Raw genomic sequence first — 21,721 nt, 5'->3', positions numbered from 1 at the left:
GAATAGACATTTCTCCAAAGAGAACATACAGATGGCTAATAGACATATGAAAAGATGCTCAACATCACTAATTTTCAGAGAAATGCAAATTAAAACCACAATGAAATATCACCTCACACCTGTCAGAATGGCCATTATCAATATATCAATAGAAAACAAGTGTTGGCGAGGACGTGGCAATAAAAGGGAACCCTCCTTCACTGTTGTTGGGAGTGCAGACTGGTGCAACCGCTGTGGAAAGCAGCATGGAGATACCTCAAAAAGTTAAAAATGGAATTGCCTTATGACTCAGCAATCCCGCTTCTGGGAAAATATCCAAAGAAACCAGAAACATTTAATTTGAGAGAATATATGCACCTCTATGTTCATTGTGCATAATTTATAATCACCAAGATTGGAAGCAGCTCAAGTGCCCATCAGTAGATGAGTGAATAAAAAAGCTGTGGTACATTTACACAGTGAAATACCACTTGGCCAACAGCATAGATGGACCTGGAGAGCATTATGCTAAGTGAAACAGTCCATCCAGAGAAAGGTAAATATCATATAATCTTACTCGTATGTGGAATCTAATGAATGAAATAAACTAATAAAATAGAAATAGGCTCTGAGATAGAGAATAGTCTGACAGCTATCATAGGGAGGGGTGCTCTGGGCTGGATGAAAAAGGTAAAGGGATAAGGGAAAAGAAAACCCGCATAGACACAGTCAACAGTATGGTGATCACCAGCGGGAAAGGGGGTGGGGTGGGGTAGAAGAGGATATAGGCAAGATAAATGAGAATGGAAGAAGACTTGACAATATCACCCCCAATAAATTCAATAAAAAAAGAATCAATACTTGAAAGTCTGAAATTCAATTAGATGTACCTTTATTGAGTAAGACATGGTTTCTACCCTCAGGTAGCTTATAATCTAACAGAAAAGTTAAGACACACTTTCATATCATTATAATACAAGTCAGCATGAGCCTTAAAGACAGGGCTTTGTGAACATTAGGGTAGTTGTTCGGGGATTTGTGCTGCACTTATTTCTTCAACAAATATTTAACAAGTGCCTTCTCTGGGGTCACAAAAATGAATGAGACAAGCAATCCAGTTTTGGGGAGCCAGACATATAAATAAATAATTAGAATCTAGGAGTGTAAGGAGAAATATACACAGGCTCTACTGGGATAATAACAGCAGATATAATTTATTGAGCACTTATTAAACACTTTACATTTTCTCACTTGTTTCTCACAATAACCTTACAAGATAGGTATTGCTATCCTTATTTTTGAGATGAGAAAATCAGCACTCATAGAAGTTAAATGAATAAGAGGGGTTCCAAAGTTTAAAATTTGAAAATATGGAACTCAAACCAAATTCTTACTGACAACAAACCGCAGGCTCTTAACTACCATAGCATACTGCTTCTCAGCTATGCATGGGTGCTCAGAGCAGAGCATCTCATTCGAGCCACACCAGAGGTAAGGGATGCCTCCTTGATTTGAGTTTAGGGGTTAGGAGATGCTGGGAGACACAAGAGGGGTCAGCTGGATGCTCCAGCAAAGGGGGAATGAGTAAAGGCCTGGGAGGTAGGAAACTATACAATGTCAGGAAATTATGACCATTCTAGGTTGTTCTAGAGTATGCAGGGAGGCAGGAATCGGCAGAAAACATGGCTGGAGAACTGGAATCATGGAGGACATTGTACGCATGGTCAAAAACAGAACTGGATGGTGGGAGTCACTAAGGAGCTTTAAGTAGAGAAATGCCAGGCCTGGGTTTGCATTTTAGAGTGATTACGATGGCAGCTATATGGAGGATGGTGTTGAGGGGAGCAAAAGTAGGAGAACCATTAGAAATTGTTGTTGTGTTTCAGGTAAGAGAGGGTGAGGGTTTGAACTAGGTTAGTAGCAGAATGGATGGGAGATGAGAAAGCTTGAGAAAAATGCAGGTGGTAAAGTTGGTAGGTTTCCCTAGGGCTATGGGGAGTCAACAAAAGGGGGAATCTGGCTTGACCCTTTGGTTCCCATTGTGGGAGACAGAGTAGATGGATGGTGATGCCATCAAATAAGGAGTAGCAAGTTTGGGGTTAGATGACAAATACAACTTTAGTCATGTTGAGTTGAAAGTGCCACTGGGATACCCAGGTGAAGCAGTCCAGCAGGAAGCCGGAAATCTGAGTCAAAGTCCACGAGAGTTATGAGAACTGCAGAAAGAGGTTTGGGGACCTTCAGCCAATGGGTGTAGTTGAAGCAAGGAGCAAAGAAGAGCTTCCCCAGGCAGAGAGGGTGAAGAGCTGAGTGAGCAATGAGGGATCGTCATGGGAGAGGCGAAGAGGGAAGGTACGGAGGGGAGGGGCCATTAGGAGGCGGGTGGTGGTGTTGGAGGGGGCATGTGACAGGTCATTAAGAGAGAGGAGAAATGCATATTCATTCAGGCTGTGCAAATCATAGGAACAAAATACGGGGAAAAGCAAGAATGCTTTCAAAGTGTGTCATAGTTCAATTTGGCTGGATAATAATGGTTTGGATGCAGTTATTTTGTGATATTGGGTAAGGGTTATATTGTTTAGGGCCTTGAAGCCAGGCAAGAAGAAGCTGGGAGAAGAATGATGCTGTAGACTTTTACTTTTGAAGCATGTAGAGTGGATTAAAGGGAAAAGTTACATGTATAATGAATATTACTCAGCCCCAGGGCAGAAGGAAATTCTGACATACCTACAACATGGACATACCTTAAGGACATTAATATAAGTCTCAAAAGGACAAATACTATATGATTCTCCTCCCATGAAGTACCTAGAGTAATCAAATTCAGGGATACAGAAGGTAGAATGGTGGTTTCTAGAGCTGGGGGAGAGGAAAAGAGAGTTATATGGAGTTTTGGTTTTGCAAAATGAAAAGAGTTCTGGAGATCGATACTGGTGATGGCTGTATAACAATGAGAATGCAGCCCTGGCTGCTGTGGCTCAGTGGATTGAGCATCGGCCTGCGAGCCAAGTGTCGCTGGTTCGATTCCCAGTCAGGGCACATGACTAGGTTGCATGTCAGGTCCCCAGTTGGGGGCGCAAGTGAGAGGCAACCGCACAGTGATGTTTCTCTCCCTCTCTTTCTCCTTTCCCCTCTCTAAAAATAAATAAATAAACAAACAAATAAATTACTTAAAAAAATTTCTTCTAAATGGCTTCTGCACCTGCATTATTTTAAAAAAAAAGAAAAAAAAAGAAAAAAAAAAGAATGCACTGAAAGCCCCTAAAAATGGTTAAGATGGTACACTTTATGTTATGTGTGTTTTATCACAATTAAACATTTTAAAAGAAAAAAAGAAAAAAGGAAAGAGTGATAAGAAGGAGGGCTTCATTTCAGAGACTGTTTTTAATAATCCAGGTCAATGCTGTTGTGGTCTGAACTGGGGAGGTAGCAGTGGAACTATGGGTGGAGGCCTATGAAAAGGCTGTGTGTGTACATCAGAGATGGTCAAATGCTGGCGATGTCCTATGACTCAACTTAACAGAAAGGCAGGAAGAGACAAATCCTTTAATGAAGTCTAAGAAAATGTACATTATTTCCATTTAAATTAAATTGCAAAATATTTCTTGGGGGCACTCGTTTTCAAACTAATTACCCAAATAGCAAGTATTTTCCATTTTCAATCATCTGAGGTCAACTTGAAAAATTATTTTTTATTAGTCTTCACATTGTCCAGTGTGAAGCGGAGTTGCCAAAATTGCCTTCTTCAATGCAAAATTGCCTCCAGTACAAAATTGCCTTCAGTCTTTTTTGTTTCAAAAAAGGAATGTTTCTATTTCCCCATTTTATCCTGAAAACTTTCAAAAAGTCTGGGCAGTGCCCAGTGCTGTCCTCATTACTCATTTCATCATTTCAGCTCTAGTTCTTGCATTTGGCAGACCTCAGATGCCAAGTTTCTGCTTCAGCACTGGTCAAAGTCTCGGAGGACTTTGGGCCCAATAGCTAGTGACCTGTCTCTGAGCTGAGATTCTTTAACTTTTCAACGAAGTTACAAAATAAAGGCAATGGGCTTTATTATCACTTATAATAGACTAGGATTGAAAAATAATCACACACACATAAGCGGTGTTCAGACTTTGCTGTATATAAGACTCATCCCAGGAGATTATTAAAAAAAGGAAATTCCCACTGAGTTTCACAGAGATTCTGATTCAGCACATCTTGGGTGAGGTAAAGGAATGTTTTAAACAAAAATTTGGATAACTCTCATTCAGGTGGCCCATGCACTATTTTTTGAGGAATTGATAAGCTAAATCAGGGTACTAGATTTATTTCCTAAAAAATTAGTCATTCTAATAACATTGTCATTTTAAGTTGGTATTTCCTCTAGTATTCTGAGTACATGTCATTTCATAATATTTCCGAAGAATATTTTTCCTAAGCTTTAGGTGGATAAAATAAAGTCCTATAAATTTTGCCACAGGTTTTCTGCTCTTTGGGGACAAGAGTCATTGCTACTGCTTCCCATGGCTGTGTTTCTGTTTTCTCTAGTTCCCTAAATGTTAAAGTGTGAGGAGGAAGAGGATAAAGCACTAAGAAGCAAACAAAGTGGAATGTCACTGGGGATGCTCAAGACACGCAGCATAATAGCAGGAATGGGGTGGACAGGAGTGTTATGAGCTAGATAGTGAAATCCTCAGAGAAAGCCGGGAACTAGGCAATTTTAAGAGTTGAGGAAGGGTGGACATACCTTCAAAACAGAAGTAATTTTGAAGATAGGTCATGGAACAAGAACCTGGATGCATCAGTGGGAACCGGTTTTTGTCCCTAGCCACTGAAGTTCCGGGTGGCTGGAGAATGACTCTTCTCTGCTAAACGGGATGGGGAGAAATGCTGTTGCCAGGGGACCCAGTGGCTAAGACAGAGGATGCCAAAGAAAGGTACTGGATTTCTCCCAACATCTTTGTGGTTGGTCAAAAGATATTTCCTCAAACAATGAAATATTGTTTGGTGATTCCACCGGGTAGAAGACCAAAGGTCAAGCAGCCTTTTGAGTGAGGATAAGAAGACCCAGAATGTGACGACCTCACAGACTGCACAACACAAATATATTTAAAGAAAATGTTCAGAAATCACTTTTCCTCGGGAAGCTTGATGGATAAAAGAACACACACTCCAGAGCAGGAGTTGAAAGGTGGAACATTTGGGGACCAGCCAGGGAACGCCAATGAGGGATGATGGCTGGATGACAAGCTGACCTCAAATCTGCTCAACTATTTTCAGGTGGGCATGTAGGATGCAGAGTATCAGAAATTCCCTATTACTGATAAAACAGTTCCAATTTTAAAGTGTTGGCAACTAGTTCAAATATTCAATAAAATGCATTACAGGCCAAATTAAACATATCTGTGGCCAGATCTGACCTGCAGGCTGCCATGTGTGGTCTCAGTTTTGGAGCCAGAGAGACCTCGCCAGGAAGCTGGCTCTGGAGCTTGTCATTAAGCCTCTCTGACCTCAGTCTTCTCTTCCATACAATGATGGGTAGAATAATACCTTTCATTTTTTGATAAGGATTATACATACTCTTCATGTCATTAAGTAAGTGTATTTTACCAGTGTCTGATACTTAGTCAGTGCTCAGTAAACGACCATATTAACCAGAATTGTGCATTTTTTAAGATTACCTCCCAAATCTTAATAAACAAATACACCATCTTTGAAATGTAAAAGATTACTGTGTCCACAGTTATACTTTAGATTAAGGTGTGACTAGTATAAAAAAAGCATGTGGTTTATTTAGATCACTTTCTTCAATTGTCCTGTCTTAGTGCCTTCTCTTTGGATCCACTGATCCAACAGGTGCCTGAAAGTCATAAGGCAGAAATACACACATTATACACTAAAAGAAGCTGTAGAGGGACCTTTAAACTACATCAGCAAAGCACATTTATTAAAGTAACTTCTCATGTAGTGCTTTGCTGGAAATGGTGCAAAATGAATAAAACAGACCCAGTTCCTTTCATTTTGGAAGACATAAGACATATTCCAATGACAACAGGGATTTTTATATTCATATGAAAAGAGATATAACAACTGAGCAAATTAATGAAGCACCTCACCCCCCCAAAAAAGGAGGGGAAGGAATGCCTGGATCTACTGGTAAGAGAAGAACCTGATACACATCACATGAGGGGAAAATCATTTTGCATTTTTCTATTGGTCAGAGAGCTCATGAAGTGTAAGATTTCAAAACTAAATAATCTAAAGAGATTCCTTGCTGAATTAACATGAAATGAATGTCCAAACAGAGAGAGGGGAGGGTATTTCAAATAGAGTGTAAGACTTAAGCAGAGGCTTGGAGATGGGGAAAAATGATTGCTTACACGGATTTGAATAAGTTTGCCTGGAAAGATATGGTCTTAGTGAAGAGTTAAGATATGAATGAGTAGGCTGTTTGAGAACTAAATGACATGAGGCAACACTGTTTTGTTGACCTCAGACTTGCCTTACTCAGGTATGGTATTCCAGGCTTAGGAACAGTCTGCCCTTGTCTAGCTGAGCACTTCTTGACTTTTTTTCATGGTGTCTTTCAGTTGGTTTAAGTCGATCTGCTCCTCTACTCCTTTCTATAATCTTCCTGAGTTAGTTTTGGGTTTCTAACAAGTAAACCAGTACTGGGAATGGGAACTCAGGCAAAAGAGCCCGTGTGTAGTCACTTAGTCTCCAACAGGAGTTGTGGAGATTTCCCTTTGGCTGAGCCATGCCCATCTTCACTGCTGATAGGGAAAGTTGGCTGGACTCTCTCCCTCTTGGACTATATTTCCCTTGACCTTGCCCACTTCTGTAACTCTTTGGACTTTCTTGTCAAAATGATATTTTGTTTTCATTAGGCTAAATTTGTTCCAGGGACTTTCCCTATCTTTTTGAAAACATTGTGTCTCACGATCAATGGGGGCAGGGGTTAGGGAGGACAAAAATAAATAAAAGGGTGGGAGGAAGAAGCCTAATTTTTTACAAAATCTTTGAATCTGTCAGTTTAACTCAGCAGGAATAAAGGGGTAAGCTGATTTAAATCGTTATAACTGATGAGCTAAACTTATTCACATGTATATATATCCATATTTTATTTTAAAATTTCAAGATGCCAAACGTATTTGTCTTTAGCTGTTCTGAGTATAGTTAAATGAGAATAAAAGGAAATACATAAATTGATAGCATTCTAAGAATGGGTGGTGGTATTTGTTGCTTGCATTCATTTTGCTTCCTTGCCTAATTACCAGCTGTGTCTCTTTCAGCAAGTTACTTAATGAAACTCTGTTTTAGTTTCCTTTATTACATATTGGTCATAGTGGGGTGCATGCAATGCACTTGACTATTGAATGTGTGGTTATGACTATGATAATGAATATTATAATGGTTATGATTGAGATTGAGAAAATGTGGCCCTAAAGGTAGGGCTACTTTAGCCCTGGTCTAAGGTTATCGGGAAGTTGAGCTACTGTTAAAAGCCTTTGACCAACCATTCTTCAAATATTGGAGCTGTTAGGGATGTTAGTTATGGGCAAGGCTTTTGCTTTGCCATATTACATGAAGGCCTAGAGGCTAAGAAGCACTAAGAGGCCAAAGGAGAACTGACCTTACTGTAGCCCCAGTTTACTAATTCCAAGTTCTACTAATTCTGCAAGTGATCTTTTCAAAGGGAATTTAAATTTTCAAAATTCTCTGAATCTGTGTATTTATTCCTTTCAGCTAAATACTACGTATATATTTTAGAAGATAACAACTTTTAAAAAGAATCCTCACTGAGATACTTTCATTGATCTTAAAGAGAGAAGGGGGGGGAGAGAGAGAGAGAGAGAGAGAGAGAGAGAGAGAGAGAGAGAGAGAGAGAGAGAGAGAGAGAGAGAAATGTAAGAGAGAAACATTGATCGGTTGCCTCCCATGCTTGCCCTGACTGGAGGTCGAACTCACAACTTAGGTATGTGCCCTGACCAGGGATTGAACCAGCAATCTTTTGGTCCATGGAGTGACACTCCAACCAACTGAGTCACCTGGCCAGGACTTTTTGAAGAATAATGATTCATGAATAAAGTGTAAGAGCCTTTTTATTCTCTTTCTAATTATAACTGGTGTCCAAGTAGTTCTTGAATTGCTAGATAATATTTTATGGACTGTGAAATTGTAAAACTTAGCAAGTGGCCTCACATTGCCATTGATTTAACGGGTAGTTTCAAACACATTTGAGAAAAATCAGAAAGTTGGCTGTGCTGTACATACATTTTCATAGAAATTTATAGCCATTTCTGGGCACACTCACATCAATAATGCATATCTATAGGTAGTTTACCAGGTTAAGTAACTGTGGTTTTGGATTGAATTGCCAACTGATTACTCTAATAGTAATTCCAGACCCAGGAATAACAGAGCCAAGGGGCTGCTCAGGGTGTTACTGCTGCCTATAAAACAAATAAAATCCTTAGTGTTTAGTTAGAGGACTTGTAATTATACCTATAGCATGCTAATGTTAAAATGGAAACATTGGACACCTGGAAGATGACCCTAGATTTGGTCACTTGCCTTTGGGAATGTAAATCTATGAAACTGTGACTGTCCAAAGGAGCAGTGATGCTCACACCTAGGGTCTGTACACAAGCAGAAATCACAAAGGTGATCATGAACTGGTATGCAAAGCAGAATAATTTGGGAGAGATAAATGGAATGGGTCATTAAAATAACAAGGAATCCAGGATGATGACTGACTTCTTCAGCCCTAACATGAAAAGAAGTCATTTAAAAGGAAGAGTAGGAATATTAAAAAATGTGTTATTTCTTGGTAAAAACATATGTGGTTCGGACCTCACAAGCCCACAGGATATTAGCTGGCATCAGAGAGTTTTTTTAGGAAAAGAATGGTTGAAGCACCACCCATGTTTCCACAGGCTCAGTGGACAGGGCCTGGAAGGGAGCACATACAGCCCAAGGCATTGAAGAGCTTGGACAGCTTTGTGCATCATTTTCTTCCTCTCACCCCTCCTTTCTACCACCAGTGCCACATAATCACTCACACACACACACACACACACACACACACACACACACACACACACCATCCTCTCAAGTACATGAGACGGGTCTCGTGTTTCCTTTTTTTTTTCTTTCCATGGTTATAAATAGAAACTTTTTTTGTTTGTTCCTTACATGATTTAGGAATAACTTTGAGAAAACTGCCTTTATCCTTTATAGCAGGTCCCATCTAAAAACTAGTTTGTGTAGTTTATGAATAAAATTTCAGGCTTCTTAGTATATTTTCTATTCTCTCTTTCTCCATAAAAATATAATTTTCAGTGTCTCTCAGTTACTAGGATTTCACTCTACTTGGCATAGCAAAATTTAAATTATACAACTTAGATTCCTCTAGAGTATAACTCCTTCAAAACAGAGAGCACAGCTTGAATATGGTTTAGAGGCAAGAGTAAATGGAGTGGAAAACTAATAAAAGGTTGGTTTGGAAGGTTTAATACTTGTGATCTGGCAGCCCATTGCCTCTGCCCACTTGATGGGAGACTTAGCTGGGATAGGTGTGTGTAGAGAATGAAGCAGTTCACGAATACTCAGCCATGATATAAAAATCAACATGAAATAACTATGACTGTAACTATCTTGGTCTATTAATATTCAAATTATTAATACCTACTTTTCTTTGAGAGACATTACTGAATATTTACTGATAAAAATGATAGTTTGGGAAAAGAAACATGTTCAAGAAATGCATTTTAATGAGATTTGAATGACATGTGGTTTGTTTTACTTATGGTGACAGTTGACCAATTAAAATGAATTTCCCATCCAAATGTCTTCTACTATAGGGTTCGCTGGAAAACATTTCTAAAATGCATTACAGTGTTTTCACAGGGGTGACACGTTCTTATTTTCCAAAGGCTTAGATTTAAAATTTGAATGCAATAGTATTTGACCCTGTTAGCACATAATATTTAAACTTAAGAAGAAAATAATTTGTTTATGCATAAGCCCATTAAAAATATTTCCCAGGGCTCCTGCTATGTTTATTCTCTAGAACATAACCTATCATTGAAGTGGTATATTAGTTTGTAAGACGTCATTTCCAAGCTGAATAATTAGACTGAAAACAAAAGCTATTCTTACAGTACATTTCACATATAAAGCTATGCACATGATGCTTTAATTCAAATAATATTTCTATAAAACTTTGTGATGATTATTCTATCCTGAAATGATTCCCTGCCTCTGCCCAATTAAACCAGAATTAGGAGCACATATCTGATGAGGCTTAAACTTCTCAACCGCCTACTTCAGAAGCAAAGACCTTGAGTGGCTGTGTTCATTTGGTCTCTGCATAGAGGGCTCAAATGAAAACAGAATCAATTCCCTTAAGCTTTTCTGGAAGAGGAAGATTGTTTTTGTTGCTTTGATCTTAGCCTGTTGTGCATTTTTTATTGGCTGCTGAATATAAAAAGCCATAACCTCATCTGGTTTTCCTGCTATATTCTTATATTGTAAATCACATAATGCCTTCCAACCTAAAGTAAAATGTCTAGGTCTCAAATATCATTTCAAAATTGATTTATCATTGCAACTGATAGAAAGATTTCCAGAGTGTAAAAAAACTATCCAATGTTTAATGTGCCACAGGCTGCTAAAAATATATCCATGCACTTGACGCAACAAATTCCAGGATGTAGACATTCACTCATGCTATTTTAGATCCCTTTTCCTATAATTGTGAGAGGCTCTTATAGCTAATGTAGCAGCTGGCTAGGTTATTGCTTCTATAATATAATCCATAATACAAAAGCAGCTCTTTTCCAAACATTTTAGAGCAACTCAAGTTGTTTACATTTCTCTGTTAGGTAATTTTCCTATAAGTTCGTGCCAATTGGTGTCATGCCATTTGGTAAAAGTCTTCATTAAGTTAAGACAACTGCATTTAGTTAAATTTCTCTCATACAGAGAATTACAGGAAAATTACAGTCAGCTGATTCAAGGCCATCATCATGAAGTAAATACAGTGTTTTAGAAAATGAATGCAAACTACAAAAATGGAGTTGTATAATTAAACATCAAATAGTCCAAGTAATAAAAGTCATAGATTAATTGTCTTTCAGTTCTAGTTAGATCCTTTAAATATTGTCTCACGACTTGGGCATTGGTTCTTTCATCGGAAGAGTGCCTATCCTTAAAGTTTGGAAATTTCAGGTCTTTTGGAGCACCAATCAGCTGTAAAAAATAATTAGCATCTTCTTCCAAAGTTTCAAATTTCCCAACAAAATCATAGTTGATCAAACACGGATAGCAGAGTTTGCTGACCTTTTCCCAGTGAATGTCCATTCCTACTGGACGGTGGGAATCCAGCAAATAGTGGACAAACTCTTTGAATTTGACCCCAGATCCATTATTTAATCCTTTTTCACAGGCATTTGGCCGATATTTCTTTATAATTGCTTTCCCAAATACTGGATGGTAATAACTATTGGGGTGTTCAAATTTGTCCCTAAATGCCGACACTAATCTTTCCATGGGATCACGAACAAACACAGCTTTGGTGTAGGTATTCAAACGAGTATATATCCCTTTTAAGTCAAAGCTGTCTAGCTTTTTCAAGTGCTTCCCATAATGAACAGCATCATGGGAGATGTTGTATGCTGAGGGAGCCAATCCATTTAGTACCATCAGAATTCTCTTCCAGTTGGAACAGCCAGCCTTTGGTACTTCACAGTATAAGATTCTGTGTTTATCTTCTACATAGATCCTGGATACCGTGTGAAAAAGATGTGACTGAGGATGACTGACCCCACCGTATTTCTTGCAAAATTCCTGAAGGAAAGACCTGCGTTTTTCTTGGGTTGCATCAGTCCCCTTCCATTTGTTGTCTTTGACTAAACTTTTGTTTAAAGGGTGAACGTCCAATGGCCAACTCATTTCTCTGAACTTCTTGAAAAGGCTCTTAGTTTCTTGATGTTTTTCAATCAACTTAATTGTTGGTGACTCCTTGGTCTTAGCCAAAGGTAGACCCTCTCCTTGTGAGTGACTGGTCTCTGTTAAGATCCTAGTAGATCTCTCAGAGTTAAGTAGAAGATTTTCCTTGGGATTCTCAGGCATGTGAAACTTGAAATTCTGTTAAAATAAAGGAGAAAATTTGAAAGCACACTTAAAAATATGGGTATGTTGATGAGAGTTAACATATTTGTTTTAAAATACTATCAGGGAGAGTACATTTCATATAAGCTACTAGAACAACTTAGCACAGTATGCTAAATATACATTTTGTAGTAAGCTTCTTCACAGAAAAACTGACAATAAAAAATGGTATCCATGCATCATTTTGAACCGAAGCTTTACATTATATTTTATATATGTTTGAATTACTTATATGTTGTTATTCATTGAATGCTAATGTGCTGATTTTCTCATGCTAAATTATCTGAATATTATTGGGATAAAACATAGTTATTGATCTGAGTCTATTGGGTTGGCCAAGAAGTCCATTTAGTTTTTTTCCATAAAATAAAGTACACTTCTTTTTCATTTTCACCAGTAACTTTACTGATTTGAATATTTTGAATATGTCAACTATCTACTGCTATTGGCTTCTAGAAGGCGGAGGCCAGGGGTGCTGCTAAATATCTTCCAATGCATAAGATATTCTCACAGCAAATAATTATTTGGCCCAAATGCCAATAGTAACAAGAAACTTTGCAAACCAGTTTTGACATGTTTGCTCAGTCACAGCACTTTCTCCATACACTGTACAAATCTTTTCTTTTTGCATTTCACTTGCATTTTCACCTTTCTTGAAATAATAAAGCATAATATGATGAAACTTTTGCCTATTTCCTTCCATCCTGAATATTAAAATGGCTGCACAAAAATTCACCGATTTTGATAAGTTTTTAAAAAATGCACACTGATATGATAGCTGTCACAATATAATCTAACAAAACTGTATCAAATGAAGTTAAAGACAACTAAGCACTACTAGAGCCATCAAACAATAAAAAATTAGATGAATTTTTTGGCCAACCCAATATGTTCATAGTAAGTTCATTATTGTTTTTGTACTATCTTTGCATCTGTGGTTATCAATGACATAAACTTACAGAATGCCAAAACACACACACAAAAAAAAAAAAAAAGAAAGAGAAAGGTATCTACAAGGTGGAAATGAAGGGACCCTGAATATTGATTTTAGCTTTGCCTGTAATGCACTAGAATATAGTTCAATCATCCTGTAGGTCAATGATTCTTGAGTTGGTAAGGAGTATTTCTTTCTAGCACTGATTTACTTAGTCCACCTGAATGCAGATACAAATGTAGCTGTATTTGGATGGAAATTTCTATTGTTGTTTTGGGGCATTCTATAATAACAGTTCAAAGTCATAAATTAAAACTTAAAATTGTAGCAAGACTAATTATAAAATCTTGATAACCACTTTAGTTTTCCAAGTACTTGCACAAAGTATTTTTCCCCTTGGAAAAATTTTCATTTTTTATAAATACATTTATCACAATTCAGAAACTATAGTCATGCTATCATACAATTTCATTTAGGTATGAGACTGTCCCTCTTTCCCAAATGAAGAATGACTAAGGAATCCAGAAAGGTCTACTTGATGTCCTTCAAAATAAAATTATATCAAAAGTGGAATTGGAAATTAGTTCTCTTGCCAGTGATATGAGTGACCCTATATGCCATCTACTCTCCATCTGACTACATCCTTCCTACAACTTCCACAGTGACTGGGTAAAGGAAGACATGGGAGAAGGGAGTTAAAAGGTGGCATCCTCCAGTGGGGACTGAAATCGTAACAACTTTGAGTTCTACTCTGGTAGACTCAGTAGCCTTTTGGAGAGCAGAGATGTACATGATCTCAGATTTGGAAAAAAATGATTGAGGAGAAGACTGAATTGGAGATACACATATAGGGTTGTCAGCATGTTATTGGAAAAATTAATGAATAAGTGATGTGCTGTGGTAGTCATGCCTGGGGCCACCAGCCTAGAGGAGGGGGCAGTGGAGGGGAAATTTTTCTAGGGGAGATGTGTATATGTAGACATATAGATAAAGATATAGATATATTTACCTTGTATCCTCAAGTGCCTAGTATGGTCTATAACCTATAGAAGTTGGTCTAGAATATTTGTTCAATAAACAAATGAAGAATGAATGAGCTTAGGTGTTCAAAGATGATTAAGAATTTTTTAGCAAGCTGAGCAAAGGAGCAGAGGAATGAAGCAGCCATCTCCAGGCACCATGTCCTTCACTAGCTGAGCTTTAAGGGGGGTGCTTCTTTCTAGTGCAAGATTATGTGAGTAACCCTGATCACCATATACCAACTTGTATAACCCTGTAAAACAGCTGCCATAAGTTTTAACTCTAAAACAATTTGTCTGTGGTCTTCTCAGAGGCTGCCAGGGTGACTTCAAAACTGTGAATCTCTCTTTGCTGTGATCAATGACTTGTAGTTCACAATGTTTTCACAGATAATATAAAATTGGACTTGAGGTTTGAAAGATCATGGGGTTATTGGTAGACTGCATAGGAACTATTTAGCTCAGGTCTGAAATGAAAATACCACTATATTTCTGCTATTTCTTCAACTACCATGTCTATAAATAATGACCGATATTATTACTATTTTAATAGTAGTAGTATTTTTCATTATTATCCAGACTGTAATTTGTGTGCCCCTGAATATGCCCTAATAAGTTCTCTCCCTGCCACACTAACACAAACAAAAAATCAGCCTTCCACTGTGCCATTAAATTCTCTTTGAATCTCCAGGGACTTCTGGAATGTTTGTTTCCCACAACTCTCTCTGTGTGAAACCTGGCTGACCCCCAAGGCTCTCCGTCCCTCACACCTTCTCAAGTAGACGAAACTCTGCTTACTTGAACCACTTGTTCCTAGGGCTACTAGGAGGCTACTTCCTTCTACTCCAACTGCTGCTCCAGGATGGTTCCTCTGGGGAAACCTCCTGCTTCTGTGAAGCCCAAGTGTCCTGCTGAACCTTCTCTGACCCCTCCTCACACTGTCATCTGCCTTTACCCTTGGCTTTTCTAACTGATGATCTGAAGACTTTAGCTCTTAGCTCAGATTTTGCTTCTTCATCTCCGCTCTTGTCAGTATGTGTAGTGACTCTGACACCAAATAGACTTTTGGCTCCTTCAACTCACCTTTAATAGAACTTTTCTCTGCTTCACATAGACCTTGCCATTGCTAGAGCCTGCACCACCACCATGATCTCACTGACCACCATTGTCTAAGCATCCATCTCGTTGTTATTCCCAGTTTTGCACTTCTATGACCACTTTAAAACAAAAATATTCACCCGAGGACATGCTTACTTATTTTAGAGAGAGGGAGAGGAAGGAAGAGAGAGAGAAAAAAACATCGATGTGAGAGAGAAACATTGTTTGGTTGCCTCTCATACATGTCCTGACCAGGGACTGAACCTGCAACCTAGCCATTTACCCTGACCAGGAATCAAACCCACAACTTTTGGTTCATGGGACGATACTCCAACCAACTGAGCCACACTGGCCAGGGCTATGGCCACTTCTCATGTTATCCAAGCTCTTAGCCACCAGCGTGCCTGGTTCTTTTTCCTTTAGTTCTCAGAAAGTCACCTTTATAAGGAGGTATTTTTTGTTTACCTTGTCTAAATTATGTTCCCCTCTGAGATTTGCTCCAACAGAACACTGCTTCTTTTCTCATAGCACTTATCAAAATGTGAAACAATTTTACTTACTTCTATGCCGTCTTTTCCCACTCCATTCCACCTCCCCTGCACTAGAATATCACTGCAGAGGTCTTATCTGTCTTGTTCTATCTTGGATCTCTGGTACCTAGCACAGTGACGGGCACATAGAAGATGATCAATAAATATTTGGAGAATGAGTTAATACGATCATAATGTAACGATGGGCCACCACGTAATTGTTTTATGACCTTGTCAAAGACGAAGAGTGTTAATCAAGAGGTCAGGATTAACTTAGATAAATAATTTACCAATTCTTGTTAAGGTGAGGAAAATCTATGTTCAAACAAATATTTGGCAGAAGAAAAAACAAAATAGGCACCTGTAGAGCTGCTTGTGCTAAAGTAGGTGTGGTGGGCTTGGAACTTTACCTGAGGGCCAAATCAGATTGTTTCAAAGCACTCTGCTGCCAGGAACCCCTGGATGCTTGCCAGCAACCTGGACTTCCAGGCCAGCAATCTGGACTTCCAGACCTCACTGTGGGCACCCAGGCAGAATCTCTGGGGCTAGGGTACCTGATTCTAATTACCTGCTCCCCAGGTAATAAAGGCACTTGGGGACCACTGAACTAGAGTATAGCTCCAGCAATTAAAAAAAAAAAGTTCATCTCCTAATTTCTAGGTGAGAAAGGCATCAGGTATGGTGGGGGTGAATATTTCAGTAAGCAGAGACTAATGTTCTGGTGTAGGCAGAGGTGTCTCATTGGCCTTCACATGACCAGATTAAATACCCTTCACATTTATCCATTCCCTTTGCCATGTCCCCAAGCCACTTTCTAATGACTAGCTGGGCTAGAAAGATAACTGCATGAGAGAAAGCTTCACTGCTCATAAATTAGACTTCAGTCTCTTGTTTATTTAGTATGAGTCAGTTTCCTTAGCTCTGATCAAACCAAGATATGGGCCAAGTAACGACACCCAATGAGGCTTCTTATTGGATGTCCATCAGATCTTCTCATAGTGACCCCTTAACTCATCAGCACTCACTTTATAGAAATAATTATTAGGATGTGGTGACATCTCTAACCACCCCTACACCAACTTCCTTCCAATCACAGCAAAGGCTTTCCATGATTGAGTGGTTTGGACGACTAAAATTGAGACTTATACCAGTGAGTTTTCCTCATTACCATCATCATATCAATAATAACAGCAATCATAAAAGAGTAAACTCTAATATCTCCTTTTTCCTTTAGGCCCTTTCGTTCTGATTGTCCCTGAAGCAAATATGTATGAAGCAAACTTACCCTGTTTCTTCCAAAATGGCTCTTCCTATACTCTTTTCTATTTCTGAAAAGGTTTTTTTACTTTCTGGTCACCCCATCACAAAGTCTGAGAGATTCTTTAGCAATAAGAAAGTAAATTGGTTACTGTGCATCTCATTATGTCTTTTAAAAAATCTTTTAAATTTATTTCTTAGTTGGGTATTCTTTAGTATCCTCCTAATTAGTCTTGCTGAAAATTATCACCAAATTAGTCTTCCTAAAATATTTCATTTTTCATCCCTTAAAATTTGGAATTGGCTCAACTATATATAAACAGAAGTCCCAACTCCATAGCTGGCAGTGGCAGCCTGTCACCGCTGGGACTCTTGTCACTTTGTGTTCTGCCCCTGTCCTGACATGTCCTCTGTCCTCCACTTGCTTCCATTGGACTCTCAGCATCCCCCACCCATGTTTTCCTCCTTTCTTGGGACTTTGCAAACCTCTTGGGCTGATATGAAATTCAATTTTCTCCATGAAAACCACCCAGATCTCCAGCAAGGCATTCGGCTCGCTTTGAAACAACTTTAGCACTTAGTCTGTACCACCTGTAATGCAAGTAATTTTATTCCAGCTTACATTGTTATCTGATTTTCTAGTTGGAAAAACCCTTTTAGCCACAGCAAAATTGTAAACTATGGCAGAAAGTGATTGTTTTTCATAAGTACCGTTCAAGAGTGGATATTGTGGCAAAGTTAGTTGAAAGATATGTAACTTCAGCTGAAAAAAATAAGTTGTCAAAGAAGTCTAAGAAAAATGTTGTGGAATATTCATTAACTCAACAGTAAATCTGAAAGCCTCATTCTTCTTAAATTTTAAGCCCTCTGTATCAATATAACTCCCCTGTGAACTCTCTGATCTTGAACAGTGGAATTAATTGCTCTTCCTCTCTTCCCTTCAAAGTCATGGAGGAACTGCTACAATCAGGTGCTGTGCTCGATGCCAAGGAAGGTGTGGTGAATAAGACACGTGCGGTCTTTGTCCACATGGAGCTCATATTCTTATAGGGAAAAAGGTATTCAGTAAATAGTTCCACAATAATATAATCTATTAACGTAGCGGCAAAGGCTCCAGCAGTGTGCATGCAAGGCTGGGAGAGCAGAAATGAGACTGCAGGCTGTAAAGACAAGTCTGACCCAGTTTGAGTGTTAAGCCTTTTGTTTAACACTTTTTTTTTTTTACTCTAGTTAGTTGTTATAGTTTATGGGTTACGTGACTCTGATTAATATTTTAAGTTTATTAACCGTCAGTGTGCAGTCTTATAAATCTACATAATCTCCACTAGCATCTAGAATAGTATCTTGCACAAACATATGTTTTGGATTTAATTGAAGTGAAAAGCAGCATCACTGCCCCTTGTTCAGGCAGCAACTCATACTGGCTTTATGCTGTTGACAAGGGTGTGTTCCTGTAAGGCTTTATCTGCTACTGCGGGGCTGAGGGAAACTGTAAACCAAGGGCTTTTCGGTCATTCATTTATTCAATACACATGTACTGAACCACTATGATATACTATTTTTGGCATTGCATGTGCAAGAATGAAATAGATAATATTTATGACCCCTTGAGGAAGCCAAAGTTTAATTGAGTTGATAAAAATTAGCAGTTTATGAAAAATGTTGATGTCATAAGGAAAGGCTGCATAGGGTATTTGGGGAACAGAGAAAAGAGTACTAGATTTTTCTGAAGAGACTTTTTTTTTTGCAGCAAATTTCAGAGAGAAAGTGATGACTGAGATGGGTCTGGGAGGATGCCTGGGAGTTGGACAGGTAGACAAGTCAGGGATGACAAGGACTGCATATGCTGCCATTGAGAGAACACTCAGGGGACCACAGTCAGATGAGTGGGAGAGACAGGCACGGTTGGGAGTCACTCCAGGAGGGCCTTGTGCACATGTGAAGAGACAAGATGTTGTCAGAAAGATGACATGGATTTTCAGTAAGGCAGAGACTTAGAGCATTCTAGCAGTGTCAGGGAGTTGTGACTTGGGGTAGGCGGGATAATTTAGAAGGTGGCCATTACTATCCATCAGAAATTCTTAGAAGAACTAAGATAATGGGGTCAAAATGAAGAAAAAAGAGAAGTATTTGAGGAAATTTAAGAAATTGATCAGACTGGAAGAGTGGTAGTAAAAGTGCAAACAATGGTCTCCTGTTCCCTAGAGAGGAAATAAGAGTAGAAGTAGGAGGTTATGGGGTAGGCGCGGGTGTTCATTATGTTCAATTTCAGACTTTTGAGTTTGAGTTGCCCTTGGAGATCTGCATGTCGATACCAGGACTCCAAAACTGGGTCTACAGGTATTGAAGCTGCTGGCTGGTGAAGGTGCTAGCTGAATTTATGGACCTTGAAGGCACTGCCTTCAGAGCAGCAGAAATGACCACAACATCCACCGTTTACTGAGTGCTTGCTGTGTGCCCAATCCACAGTACCCACTGCCATCTATTTCCAGGATAATCTTTCACTTCCATTTCCTTTTTTTATTATTTATTTATTGATGAGAGAGGGAGAGAGACAGAGAAAGAGACAGAGAAACAGAGAGAGAGAAGAGAGAGAGTATTGATTTGTTGTTCCACTTATCAATGCACTCATTGGTTGATTCTCATATGTACCCTGACCAGAGAGCAAACACACAACCTTGGCATATCAGGACAGTGCTGTAGCCAACTGACCACTCAGCCAGGGCCTCACTTCCATTTTCCAGAAGAAGAAACAGAGCTTCAAAAAATTCTTTTAAGGCACACAGCTTCAGAAAAGGGAATAATTAATGATCCCAGTTATATTCTGGGCTCAAAGACTTTTCCTGTTCTTATGGTACCTGGCAGAGGAAAGGGGCCATTGGGATGGCATCTGGAGGACTCTGCCCCTCAGAGAACGGTGAGAGGGGGAGGAGCCTGTGAGTGAGACTGTAGATGACTGGCTCATGGTGCACAACATGTTTTCTTCTTCTAGTCTGAGTTCTTTAAGGGACCAGAACTCTGTCTTCTTCCTTGTGCAAGAGAAGTCAGGCACCTCCACAATCCAGTCTGCATCAGAGAAGCAGAAGGAAGACGTGGGAAACCCCCAGCAGCTGTTTTGTGAGATTCAGAATCCAAAAGGGTGGGAATGCTACACTGGCAGCTGCAGGGCTCGGTCTGGACCCAACCCCGCGTTGTAGGAACACATTTTTCTTTACAGTTTTCTGAAAAGAACAGGTAGCCAATGAAAGGTGGTGCCCTGGAGTGGGTAAGAGAACAGCCTGCCTGGGGTTGAGAGCTGACTATGGATAAGGTTCTTCGTCTTGCTGGGACTCGGTTACTTTATCTGAAAGGTGGAGACAACAATAGCGACTATCTCAAATGTGGTAAAGATCAAACGAGTTAATATAAGCAAAATGAATTTCCTGGCACATAGTAAGTGATATTATGGCCATCATTCAGGAACAATTTATTAGTGTTCAGCTTGCTTTTATAAAGTTGAAAAACAGCTCTTATGGTAAATATGTATGTTGTTACCTATGTGTCTTTCATGCTGACTACAAATTTGTGCTCATAGTGCCATTTCTGAATGTCTGAAACATTATAGACTGTCTATTGTGGGTGTATTATGCTGAGAGCAGACAATTTTGATGATGATACTATTGAATACATAGATGATTATTTTTTCCCCTTCCTATCATTTAGCTTTGACATTTTTCTGGTTTAATTGTAAATACTATTCTTTTTATGTTGTATCTTTTGTGACTTATATTGAATCTAGATATGAATCCAGTTACATTCCTTTATACCATCATGAAGCTGTAGTTATTTCTAGTCATTAATAAAAGTAAAGATGGGAGTGGGTAGGATACTTGAAAGCCAGTCCTTTCTGGGGATACAAATCAGTACATCTCCTCTGTTCCTCTTTCTCACAAGGCTTCAGAAGCTGATTCCTCAGTTAGGAGAGGGCAGCACTTCCAATAGCACATTGGGGACAATTGGGTGAAGCATGAGTATACAGTCCTAATAGCCAGGGCCATCTTCCTCTGTCTCCTTTCCCATCATCACCTTCTACTCTCTATTTTCAGTTATTCATGGAGCAGAAGTTTCCTGAGCACTGACTGTGCCAGGCTCTGGGCTGCAGGCTAGAGGTGTAGCTAGCAAGCCAGACCTAATCCCTGCTCTTATGGGGCAAGTTTGGGGTCAGGATAGGGGTAGTGGTGGGACACAGAAAAGAAAACCGAGAATTACCATACTCGTGGCAGGTGATAAGATGCAGAAAGAATGCAATACTAGGAGAATATAAAAATGGGGCATTTAATCCTGGCTTGGAGGTTGGGGAATTTCTGGGAAAATGTGTGTGCCATTTCCTCTCTTTCTCTCTCTGTCTCTCTCTCTCATCTCTCAGAGAAAGGGGAAGAGAGGGGGAGAGAAACATCACTTGGCTGCCTCCCTTATGCAACCTGACCGAGATTGAACCTGTAGCATTTTAGTGTTTGGGATGATGCTCCAACCTACGGAGCCACCTGGCCAGGGCGAGGAAGCTGATGTAATAATTGCATCCACCCAAAGATGAGATATGGATCTGTTCATTTTGCAGATGAAGGGCTTGAAGCTCAGAATATTTACTTAACTTGCCCTGTTTAACACAGTTAGTGCTAACGCTGTGCTTCTTAGTCATTTACAGCTTTTTTCAGCTGCATCACATATCAAGCAATCTGTTTCTTGTTTAATGCCCATTAAATAAATTG

The 21,721-nt window shown here is 39.2% G+C and overlaps 1 protein-coding gene and 1 long non-coding RNA gene across 2 annotated transcripts in view; one reads left to right on the top strand and one right to left on the bottom strand.

The window, feature by feature from the left end:
- LOC150002721 (uncharacterized) overlaps positions 1–21,721 on the top strand; it is a 254,741-nt gene that overhangs the window by 227,853 nt on the left and 5,167 nt on the right. The window lies entirely within an intron of this gene.
- Positions 9,733–21,721, bottom strand: part of CHST9 (carbohydrate sulfotransferase 9) — a 192,217-nt gene continuing 180,228 nt past the window's right edge. Inside the window, exon 5 of the mRNA XM_090285689.1 lies at positions 9,733–12,111. Within this exon, the coding sequence (XP_090141815.1) occupies positions 11,029–12,111 (1,083 nt within the window). The 3' untranslated portion in view covers positions 9,733–11,028. The remainder of the gene's footprint in view (positions 12,112–21,721) is intronic.

The sequence above is a fragment of the Furipterus horrens genome, unplaced genomic scaffold (assembly GCF_987537825.1).
Source record: "Furipterus horrens unplaced genomic scaffold, mFurHor1.1.pri manual_scaffold_8, whole genome shotgun sequence".
Classification (NCBI taxonomy): Eukaryota; Metazoa; Chordata; class Mammalia; order Chiroptera; family Furipteridae; genus Furipterus; species Furipterus horrens.
This window is presented reverse-complemented; position numbering and strand designations above follow the sequence as displayed.